The sequence below is a fragment of the Haliotis rubra genome, unplaced genomic scaffold (genome assembly GCF_003918875.1).
Source record: "Haliotis rubra isolate DU_JTF1 unplaced genomic scaffold, ASM391887v1 Scf232, whole genome shotgun sequence".
Taxonomy (NCBI): Eukaryota; Metazoa; Mollusca; class Gastropoda; order Lepetellida; family Haliotidae; genus Haliotis; species Haliotis rubra.
In genome coordinates, this window is record NW_025766359.1 from 913,336 (window position 1) to 925,673 (window position 12,338).

General features: G+C 41.4%; 1 protein-coding gene and 1 long non-coding RNA gene across 2 annotated transcripts in view; both read right to left on the reverse strand.

Moving 5' to 3' along the window:
- Positions 1-2,063: 2,063 nt before the first annotated feature.
- On the reverse strand, positions 2,064-2,558 carry LOC124278145. The gene is made up of 2 exons (XR_006899000.1): positions 2,522-2,558; positions 2,064-2,438 (listed from the first exon to the last, which is right to left on the reverse strand). It is a non-coding gene; the product is annotated as an uncharacterized LOC124278145 (long non-coding RNA).
- Positions 2,559-4,747: 2,189 nt separating this feature from the next.
- LOC124278171 (parathyroid hormone/parathyroid hormone-related peptide receptor-like) overlaps positions 4,748-12,338 on the reverse strand; it is a 40,322-nt gene continuing 32,731 nt past the window's right edge. Inside the window, exons 10-13 of the mRNA XM_046713908.1 lie at positions 9,749-9,834; positions 7,160-7,298; positions 6,943-6,984; positions 4,748-6,543 (exon numbers count right to left, since the gene is read on the reverse strand). Of these exons, the coding sequence (XP_046569864.1) occupies positions 6,196-6,543; positions 6,943-6,984; positions 7,160-7,298; positions 9,749-9,834 (615 nt within the window). The 3' untranslated portion in view covers positions 4,748-6,195. The remainder of the gene's footprint in view (positions 6,544-6,942; positions 6,985-7,159; positions 7,299-9,748; positions 9,835-12,338) is intronic.

Genomic DNA, 12,338 nt, shown 5'->3' on the forward strand with positions numbered 1-12,338 from the left:
CAGTCTCAACGTGCAGTTGCCCGACGCATGAATGTTCACCAAAGCACCATACGGCTCTGGGAGAGATATCGCCGGCAGAATTCGGTAGCAGATGCCCCTCGTAGTGGGCGACCTCGAGCGACCACTGCGGCGCAGGATCGCTACATCCGGGTGCATCACCTGCGTCATCGAACAGCTACGGCGACCAGTACCGCTCGACAAATACCCGGATTGAGGAGGCTTTCTGCTCAGTCCGTCAGGAACAGGTTGAGAGAGGCTGATTTACGTGCCAGAAGACCTTATTTTGGCCCTGTGCGTCGACAAGAACATCGTCGACATCGAGTTCAATGGTGCACCAACGTTCAGGCCTGGGACCTACCGAATTGGCGTAGAATCTTGGTCAGTGATGAATCACGATTTCTATTGGAATGACGCCATGGAAGAATGCGGGTGTACAGACGTCGACGTGAACGTTTCGCCGACGCTTGCGTTCCCCAGGTGGACAGATTCGGCCGGGAAAGTGTTATGATGTGGGGAGCGATCACCTGCCGTAGGAGAAGTGATTTGGTGATGATCCAGGGCAACCTGACAGCTCAACGGTACTGTGACGAAATCCTACGCCCACACCTCCTTCCAATCATTGATCGCCAGAAGGAGTTGTTACAACAGAACAATGCCAGGCCCCACACAGCACGTCACACTAGAGACTTCCTCCAGAACCACAACATCAATGTGCTCCCCTGGCCCTCAAGATCACCGGACTTGAACCCGATCGAACATCGGGGGGATGCCCTGGACGGACGGGTGCGACGCCGTAACCCTCAGCCCCAGACACTTCAGCAACTCGCACAGGCACTACAGGCAGAGTGGGCTGCGATTGGGCAACACGAGATTCTAAGACTTATTCGTTCGATGCCGAGGCGATGCCGTGCAGGTCTGGATGCCCACGGTGGTCACACGAGGTATTGACTTCAGCGCCACCACACGTCTCCATGTGACACTCAAACTGACTTTCCTCGAGTTGGTGCCAAGGACGGATAAGTCTGCATTCCCAGTGTGCAATTTCGCTATATTTCATTGACTCATAAAGCCTACAAGATGTTTCAAAATGAACATAAAAATACTGTTGAAATTCCTATATGCGGTTCTTTTTGGGGAGAGTATATTATTATGATTATAATGTAGCTCTATCATGTTCTCGTTGCAGTTTGACCTGTCGTGGACTGGAAAGTGTGCTGTACAAATACAAAATTTAATGAAATTTTTATAAAGGCAAATTATTCATTAGTAAAAAGCCTTATTATTTATTCCGACATTTACTTGAGGTCTACATGTCATAATGATTGGAAATTCGTATAGTATCACGTGAAGATGCATCTTTCACGCCATCAAGTGATCGATGACATGTAACATTGAAGACAAAATAAGGAAGCAGATTTCAATCCACTTGTGCAAGTGAACCACACACCCTTGGAAAAACGAGTATATGGCTGACATAATGCTGATGCCGCGTAAACCTCAACTCAACTCAATCCATCTGGCGCGCGGTATCTATTGGGGCGATGTGAATACTCCTTAGCCCACTTAATAACTCCCAAGCCTTTAAAGCTTTCCACTGGTACCAATCTGAAAAGAAAATACTTCGGCGCCACCCACCAACATATTTTCATACCCAATTTAAACATGCAACCCTAACAATCCACTCAGATGGACCTCTCTGTCGGTCGTAACTACCCCTCTTTTGATCTAACACAAAATGATCTGGTGTGTGCGAAATGCGCATCACGTCGGAAAGCGCACGTAAAATCTACAAATCATTGCTCTCTGTGAGCTCTCGCACACTGTCATGTGAAGCAATATTCCAGCAGCATCAGCCTTTACCGTCGACATTCCACAGCGTTTGAGGTACAGACGTGCAGCCTTTTTCACTTTCTAATCTAGCTCAGACATTGTTTGATAAAGGTAATAACATCCATTGCCTCAATAATGCTTCAGAAAGTTTATGGTCAGTGTTTTGTTTTTACCCCTTCGGTAACATGCATTCAAATGTGTTTACGGTCTCATTAAAAAACAAAACTCCATGGCAAAGTCAGAAATACAGTTTAATATATCACACTTTAAATGTAACGACTATATATAACTCAACAGTCAAATAAATAGGAAAACACTACTAACACATAGCAAGCTTAACTTAACACCCAAGTTACCTCGGTACTGGTAGAGTCACGACCCGTTGTTTCCCCTTTGGCATACTGCAATACATGCTTAAACCAACACCTCAACACCTCTATCGAAAGCTGTCTGTGTTTTCCTGTCTAACAGGTAACATTATGTTACCTATGTACAGTGGGCTGATACTTGGGATGGTAGGCTAAATAATTTCACTGTTTAGGTCACGGAGGTGAGGTGAGGTGAGGTGAGGTGAAATTAAGTTTAACGTCGCGCTGGAGAATATTTCGCTCATATGACGACGTGCATGCGTGTGTATGTGCGGCTGCTTGTACTAGCCCAGACTGAAGCTGGTTTTATAGTGCTAGCCCACTTAGATACCATGCTGCGGTGAAGCATGAATACCCCACTCAGACACATTATACTGACTCCGACCCGACCAGTCCTTGTTGTACCCATTAATGCCGAGCGCATGGCAGGGACCAACAAGTACCATATTTTAACGTCTTTTGGTATGACGCGGTCGGGGATCGAACCCGCGACCTTCCGCTCTCCGGGCGGACGCTCTAACCTCTACACCACGGAGGCTGTCTTTTAGGTCACGGAACTTACTGACATTGCTAAAATGTTTTTGAAAGCTTGAAGACTGGAGAACTCCGGCAGTAGTTCACTGTAGGAGATGCACTACTCGCTATAGTCCAATGTCTGATGAACGTCGGATGCCGTCACTGACATGTGAACGAGTCAAAAGCCGCCAAGAGCAGTGTGTTGGGTATCTCACGGCGTGTAAGGCTTGATGTGGGACGACAAATCCGGGTTGATGTAGGTCGCAGACCTTTGACAGTTGGTGATGTCAAACCTAGAAACATGGGTAAACAGACAGCTTCACGAAGCAGAGGAAACAGATGATACCAGAATGGACGCCCACGTGTGTACATGTGACTGATCTATTCAGGGTGGATCACGGAAAGTGAAACTAATGTATTGTCGTATATTTCGCTGGGAGTATATATAATGTGGTGGCATACACAAATATGGGCGACATGATACAAACGCCTGCATCGTCTCAACATTGCTTACACATGATATGGTACATGGAGTTTCTCATACACATCAAACATGATAAGCCGAGCGCATATCGTCAGGGCCTGTGGCGTGTTCCATAAGGCGGTCTTTGCGCTTCGATTACCGTTACATGGTCGTCCATGGATTTACGATAGTCCTGACGCCTAAATCGACTCGTGGATGTATCGGAGCATTGTTCACAAGTTGACCAATAAAGGCAACATCAACATTCACTCCCGCCTGAACAGTACAAGATATTTGAGCTCTGGCCTTATCACCTATTGCCTTTAAAACAAGACCTTCGCGCAAACTCCGACTCTAGGGTAAGCTTTGACATGAAACCAAATACATATGACATACACGTATGTGCTGTTAGTAAATACACCGTAGGCACAATCTACACGTGTTATTAACTCCACAACTCTTTTATGACAGAGTATGTTTGTATGAGCAAATATTTGATAATATTGTGGCATAATAATGTAATATGTACAATGAAGGAACGAAACGTATTTCCACAATTCATGATTGAAGACCAGACCGAAGAAAATGAAAGGTATAAGTACAAATTCTCTTACCTTACATTACACAGAAATTCGAATACCCTTACTTTTAAATTTAAAGAACCTCTTCGCCTGAGTCGACACCCTTTGTTTGTGCGCTTGTGTGTCAAATAACAAAGACAGAAGAAAAGCTGGGTTGTCACAGGTAATGGCGATATACTCTCAGGTTATACTGGTGAACGGGGAAACGAACGCTGCTAACTTACTGTGAGTGTGAAAACATACCCTACGAACTTATTGTGAGTGTGGAAACATACCCTACGAACTTATTGTGAGTGTGGAAACACTACATTTCCAAATTACTGTGATTGTGGAAGCATACGTTGCCAACTTAGTGTGGTTGTGGAAACATACGTTTCCAACTTACTGTGAGTGTGGAAACATACGCTACCAATTTACTATGGTTGTGGAAACATACGTTGCCAACTTACAGAGAGTGTGGAAACATACGGTACCAACTGACAGTGAGTGTGGAAACATACGGTACCAACTGACAGTGAGTATGGAAACATACAAAAGAAACATAATATCAAAACCAATTTCCAAACTAATAACGAATATTAACCACAAGTTGTCCAAGCATAGCCTGTTAAAGCAAGAGACGTTGTGAATTCAATGGAAGGCATTGCAGACACAATACCGGGATTGATGTTGCTTTTACCGACTGTGAACACCAACTGTTTATGGAATGACTTGGCTGAAAGCCTATGTATCCATCTTATCACAGACATTTAAACTACATTGATCCATCGAAATCAGCATGCACGTACCGCCAACACCCAGGAGCTGAAAGACGATACATTGAGGACGATGCGACACAATGACACCCACCATGGATATATAATCTCTACCAGAATTGCACAAAGCTCTGTCCAAGGAGAAAAGCGCATTTCACAGTCCAGCACATACATCTCTTAAAAGTAGATTTATTACAGTGAAACATTTATAGTGTGGTGAGGTTAAATTGACAGGTGTATCCTTGGGTCCCTGATGACACGACATCTACGTGCCTGGGTTATCATGAAAACCATGATTTTATTAAATCGCACCTTCCTGATAGGCACGTGCTGTTATAAAACACAGGCGACTGAGATGGTTAGTGATATACCTGTTAACGGCCAAGATCATCAGCAGGAGACCGAGAACGAATATAGCAGATAGGGTTTTCTAACAGCAATATTGCCAGAACGTTTCGCTGTACCAGGCAGACCATGATCAGACAAATGGGACGAGTCACCCAGACTGGCCAACATCTGACAGCGACCACCCAGCAAGATGACGATCATCTGCGCATTATCCATCTGTGCAACCGAATGTCCACAGTGACGTCACAGACATCAAAAGCGTTTGGTCACCGAATCAGGAGAAACACAATGATGTCGGCATTTCGGGTCATGTCATCAACCCGTCAACATCGCCAATTGTCGCAATTGGGTACCCATGTATGTGGTATTTTGCCAACGCGTCATTTTTGGGGGGTGAGAAATTAAAATGACAGTTTCTGTGTCTGTAAACATGCCTCTTCTGTCTGAAAATAGGTTACAAATATTGTGACATCAACGTTGGCTTGATATTAAGAACATCAGAGGGGGAGTATAATATAGTGGAATATAAAAGTCTTCATTATTTGAGAGATGCAGTCAAACAACTGTTTCGTACTCTCGTTTAAATGGTACATATTACTATCGCAGAAACCAGTTTATCATGCTTACTTATAGTTTACTTGTAAGACACGTTCAGTTAAGTTCTGTCCCGCCATCTAAAGAGCCAGTAGCGTCCAGGTTGTACACTTCACAATGACTAAAAACAAACCACACGTCAAGCTAAGAAATAATGACAACATTTTGGGTTATACTTCCTGCTAATATGACCCTTGTAAAACATGGCGAAGCTATGTCATGGAGGAAAATGTATATAGTGAGGTGACATGGTCGCCACTGTGAAATCAGGTATGAGAAATTTAATGTAGTTTCATATGAGTCAACCACGACATAACAGCAACTACATGCTGAGCAGTGTGTGACAACGCATCCTGTAAATTACACAGTGATAAAACAAAATGGACGCAATCACCGCCAACGGGTAGACGAACAGATTCAACATATGTACACTTCCGGTTCAGACATGGGGCCAGGATATGTATGTACTGAATGAGTATACTACTCAAAGTTTGAGAGGGATATGGATAGATATATCAATATCCTTCGGTGCACCACATGTACACAATCTGGAGTTCTATTGTAAGATTAGTAGGTTATTACCTTACTAAATGTTTGTGCTGTTTCAACATTTACTCCACGCCTCTCAGATTGCGCGAAGAATGTACACACTTCTATCCTGGATTGCGAAGACGTTTCAGTGTTCTTTTCGTCCTTATCACAGCTCGAGTCAACAACGTACTTGAAGGTCACACCTGTACTCACGACACGCCATTTTGAAATAACATAGGGGTGTTCTCCTCTGATTCTTCTGGAACACGTGACAAATTAACAACGTCATTTCCGTCAGCTGAACGTTGCATTCCTCCGACAGTGATCGTCGTCCCGTTTTGGGTCGTCGTATCGTCAATGTCCTGCGTGATGTCACCGTTGACGGAGGAGGTAAATGACTGACCAATGTCCGACATTGCGATGTTCTGTGTCAGTGAACCACGGTATCGGGTGAAGAAGGACGCGGAGGAATACGCCCTTGACGACCGACCGCTGCACAAAGTGCTGTCGTTTCGCAGTCGATGCCGTACCCATTTCTTCTTTATTTCCGCCCGGACCTGATAGTGGAAGTAAATGCATTTTAGACACAGCATGGATGTAGCAGTTGTTGTAGAACTGCACGTTGTCGTCATGGTACAAGCCGTCGTGTCAGATAGATGTGGGAGGAGAGCTTTAAGTTGTCTGCGATGGTATAAAGTGTTAACAATGTGATAATCAGAATCAGCGCGAATCTGGTACACAGTAGCGTCAGAAGAAAAGGGAGCAGTAGTACTGATAGTCTAAGTAGCTGTAATAGTAGTAGTGGTCACAGCAGTAGCAGCAGCAGACTTAGCAATAATACTGATACTCGTCAAGATCAACCTTCTAAATTCAGAAACTGACATTTTTCATATCCATTGTTGTTGTCAATTGTTTTAGTGTCTTAAAATTCCTATATTTCCGGTCATAATACGTACCTCTCCATTTAGGAAACAGAACAAAAAGGCAACGATGACTCCCTGGAATTAGAAATACTTGTCGTTAAAATGTATTCAGTGAAGATGTTCATGATAGACCTAAATTTTCAGCGAGATTCCGTCGATATGCATATACATATACATTAATTACATTTGTTATCAGACATTGGGTCAGTAGTTTCCAGTACGTGTCACATGTATACATGGAAAGTCTGACCTGGAAGGAATTGAAGATGGTCTCTGTATAGAACTTGATAAGTTTGAGTTGTGGCGCCAGTTCGTCTGGGATGATGATGAAGATGATGTAGTGGACGCCGAACAGAGGGATCAGGACCAGAGTGGATTTGGCCAGTTTCCTGGATAACATAGTCATCATATTAATATTATTTAGATAATCTTTCTAAAGACGCGTCCACGAACCATACACAGACATAACAGACAATTGAGCCTTCGTCAGCAATATTTCAAGAGAACGATTAAGGTAACAAATGACATTGAGAGTAAACTCTAGTGGGCGGTAGAGTGGGAGCGCATTTTTGTAAGCGGAGTCAAACATATGAGCCCTTACAAAGATCAAAACAAACAAAAATCAAAACAAATTCTGATTTAGTTCAAAGCAGATGACTATTAAAAACCATTTTCCCTCTTCATATATAGATCAACTCAGCTGTGGTATCGTGAAACCTGGGACCAATTGGCGTTATGGAAAAGGTACCATGCAGACAGACAGACAGACAGGTTTATTTCATAAATGTGGCCATGAGGCCAATAGTACAAAATGATAAATTAGATTAAACTTTTTCAGAGCGCATGGACATGATTTTGTTCACAAAAATTGCTAGACGGAGTATTATATTATGGTTCTTAGTATTTAGAAGATGTACACATTTTTGTTTATTTAGGTTCATAATATAGGTACTTGGTATGTAGTGAGTTCTTACCGCTGCATATAAAGGACATTTCATTAACACATGATACTCATCTTCTGGTACACATTTACAATAATCGCACATAGCTACACTAATGTCATTGTCTTTAGATCTTCTATTCGAAACTATTTTCAAATTGGTGGAGCCGCATCTGAATTTTGTTAAGACTCTGCGCAGATGTTACGAAGAGAGTGCAATCAAATACAATTCCGGAACAATATCAGATTTAAAGGCAGAATACATATGTAATGATTTTGAGTTTCTTATATCTTGTGTCCATTCTTGGTAGTACATGTCTTTACAACGTTGTTTGAAATGATTTAAAAACAATTCCCAGTTTCCAACAGTTTGATATATCCATACATAAGGAAAGTCAAGTTGAAATAATATTGATAGTACTGCCCAAGCCCAGTTAATATCTCCATTGCCGTCTAGACACTTCAACATATCATACGAGCGACGTGAGTAACGTTTGTCTGGTTGCCGAAGCAGACGTATTCAGAACAAACAACTCGTGTCATATAATTTACATGTAAAGGATATCTCCCACACTCGGCTAAAACTGCCTTGTTCGGTGTGCGATAGCCAACGTTTAGAACGTTTTTACAAAAATTTTAATGTACTTTTTCTATTCCATTGCGGATAACAGTTCAACAAATTTCTGCTCCATATAATAATATAAGTTGGATTATACAGTCAAAGATTTTGAAAAATATATCGGACGGAATTGTTTTATATCTGTACATGAATTTCTTAATAGGAAATAAGGCTTTCTCTGCTTGCTTACACAAAACACAAGCTTTTGTGAATACATTTCTACAGGGTAACGTTAATCCCAGATACTTGTAATAGGAGACAGTTTCTAGTTTCTCTGTTCCAATAGACCATTAGTCTCCAAATATAGCGACATCATCCGCAAACAGAAGAATTGACAGTGCATTTATAGTCTCATCAATAAAAGCGCCACTATAGTCGCTGTTTATGATGTCGTTAACTAATTCATCAATGTACATAATAAATAGGACTGGAGATAAGATACAACCTTGTCGTACTCTCGTCACTGGGTTAAATGTTTCAGACATACTGTACTTCGTACACATAACAGCTGCTTTTGCATGAGTATACACTGAACGTAAAACAGTTCTTATTTTACCATGTAAGCCATTGTTGAGTCTATGTCTATATAGGAGCTTGTTTCTGTCGACGGTATCGAAAGCTTTTGTAAAATCAACAAAAATACAGTAAAATTTTCACGTTTTTTCATTATGTACTTGTGGATAATCGAATTTAGAACAAATATTTGGTCAATAGTACTAGTACTGTAGTCTTCTCTAAACTCTGCTTGCGACTCGGAGATGATATCCTGTGTTGAAGCCCAAAGTTTTATACGTGTATTTAAAATACTTGTGAATACTTTGCTAATTATGTCAAGTAGAGCAATACCCCTGTAGTTATTGGGATCAATTGGCGTTATTGAAAAGGTACGCATGTGAATTATTGTCATTTTGATACAATTTTTTTCACAAATTATTCAAGAATACCCACCAACCAGCAACGTTGCTAATAGCGATGAAAGACTTTCAACAACCACAAAAAATCATTGATAAAGGCTATACGATTTCGACTATATCATGACCGTGATTTATGAAGTAAATACATAGTGATGAAATATCAGAGAGTGATGATGTCCCGCAAAAGGATATCCTGCCCTGCCTGGACAACCCCATCACGATGTGTTTATTGAAACCTCATAAAATACATTTGTTCGGGGCTAGGAGAGTCTTCGAACATGGATAAAAATGAGTTTGCGACTGAACGAAAGATAAAAGAAACTATTAACAGAGCCTTTATGAAGACCGCGATGATGGTCATCATACCTGTAGCGACGAGGGTCGCGGGCGTTGTTGGCCATCAGCTTCGTGAACAGGACCCGGATGATGTTGATGAAGAAGAAGAAATTCACCTACGAGAAAACAATTGACATCAATATTGAGAGTAAGAAAGATAAATAAAAAACATTTTCATAGCTCACAAAACATAACTCAGATTGAATGTGCTGAGTGTTGCCTATTAGAAATAAACATGGGGTCGGGTGGGCAGCGTCTGAATCTCTGATACAGGTCATCGAATCCCAGTTGCGTAGATGGATGACGTCAGTCGGTGTAATGTATTGTCTACACTCGAGTTTTACACATCATCCTCATACAGCTGTAATATTGTAGGGGGGAGCTTTAAACAACAATTAAAACACACAAACAAACAAGAAATCAATAAACATATAATGTATGTTCTGTCCTTGAAAGCTATGGCGCCAACATGCCTGTGGCTTCTCTAGAGGAGAAACTTTGAGGACGGTTATAAGGTTATAGTACAAGCTCAGAATATGCCTATTATTTTAAAACACATGCACGTGGCTAAATTCAAAATTCAGTTTTATCGCTGGTTAAAAACATATAATTATTGACAAGGGGTACACTGTAAACTGGAAGCGACCTTTTTTATTCACATGTTTAAAGGATGACAAAAGCGGATCAGAGTTCCATGCCTTAGCCTTGTCAGGACCAGGTGCTCCTGTATTCTATTGGTACTTTGGTCACGGTCGTATGTTTCAGTAGCGTCCTGTTCTGTTTCCCCCCCAACAAGTCAACATGCAGTGATATGACGTAGTACCCTAGAAGCGTTACACCAACATGTCGCACCGTTCACGTCTCTTGTTACTACACTCTAGCTTACTGAGTTAAAGTCTAACAAAATATCAGTTCTTTATTATATTCTTAAGGGTGAAATACGGTAAATATTTGTGAACATAAAAATGGCATTTTCTCTGAGTAGAATACATGTTCTTACACTGACCAGAATATCGCAAACATTGGCGGCACTTCAAGTTTGTATGTATGTATTAATACGCGCACTGATTGTATCTCCAGACAAAAACTGAAGTATATTTGTTATTAAAGTTCTACATTTACTGTTCATATGAGTTTGTATTTCATAAAATATGACTACAAAAAGTAGAAACATGACATTAATTATTGTAGGATAAAACCTTTAAGCGAACTATTTTGTGTGGGTGCAAGATTGTCAATGGCTAGCTGTAGTTGGGTTGCGTAATAAAATGCAGACTTTTTCGATAAATAGAATATTTTGTTAATGTTGTCAAATAACATGTATATTTCATCTCGTGGTCTGACAAAGTTGATATTAACTTTGTCAGACCACGATATGAAATATACATGTTATTTGACAACATTAACAAAATATCCTCTATATAACGCCAGTAATCAGTAACATAATGAGTAATGTCTATTTCCACTACAGAAACCAAGTTCGCTATATCGGACATTGTTATTCTGGTTGAAACAGTACAGTAGTCAGCTTGTTGCTACATTATGCCTGCACACACGCCTGCTATATTCACTAGGGATATTTTCGGACTGATCATAACCGACGGCAAAAGGTTTAAGATATTGAAATAATACATTTTTTACAGCATGAAATAGACAAACACCTTAACAAGCTTCGTAATAGTGACTTATAAGAAGACTGATCTCTTGTTACTAGAAACACCCTTATTAGTTTGATGCCAAACAGTAAATATACTAGGCACATAAAGAAAACACATAGACAAACACCTTAACAAGCTTCGTAATAGTGACTTACAAGAAGACTGATCTCTTGTTACTAGAAACACCCTTATTAGTTTGATGCCAAACAGTAAATATACTAGGCACATAAAGAAACTGTGCATACAAAAATTTAAAATCTAAATTTATCAAACCTGTGTAGACACATAAGGATTTAAACTCAGAGATTAGTGACATGTATCCAACATGCATGCACGTGCCACGTTCCGTGACGTCAGTGGATTCGTCCTTGAGACGTGCAATACGTTGTTGCACGTGCATTCCGGGAAAGAGAAATAGAGCAAATGAATGCCACACAATACTGTCACTTTGGAAAGCTCAACCCCTGCCCTTGCGATCGTTCAAAACATTAAACAGCTATTGAAACGCATAGCATACCAAGGCTCACGTCTACACAACGTCATTGGGCCATTGGGATGGTCCGTGGGGGAATGTCTCAACGACAAGTGGCTGCACATTTCCACTGCCACCGGAACACCATTTCTGCACTGGTGAGACGCTACCAGAACACGTCATCGATCGGCCACGTTCTGGACGTCCACGTGTAACAACGCCAAGACAGGACAGATGGATAAGGGTGACCCATCTTCGCCACAGGTTTCAGACTGCAGTGATGACTGCTCGAACCATCCCAGTACTTCGCCGTATCCACCCCAACACAGTTCAACAACGTTTACGTCATCACGGGATCAGACCACGACGTCCCGCCATACGGCCTTTCCTGACACAACGTCATCGACAAGCTCGCCGAATGTGGTGCCGAAATCATGTCCGCAGACCCTTGTTTTGGTGGAGAAATGTTGTTTTTACAGATGAGTCCAGG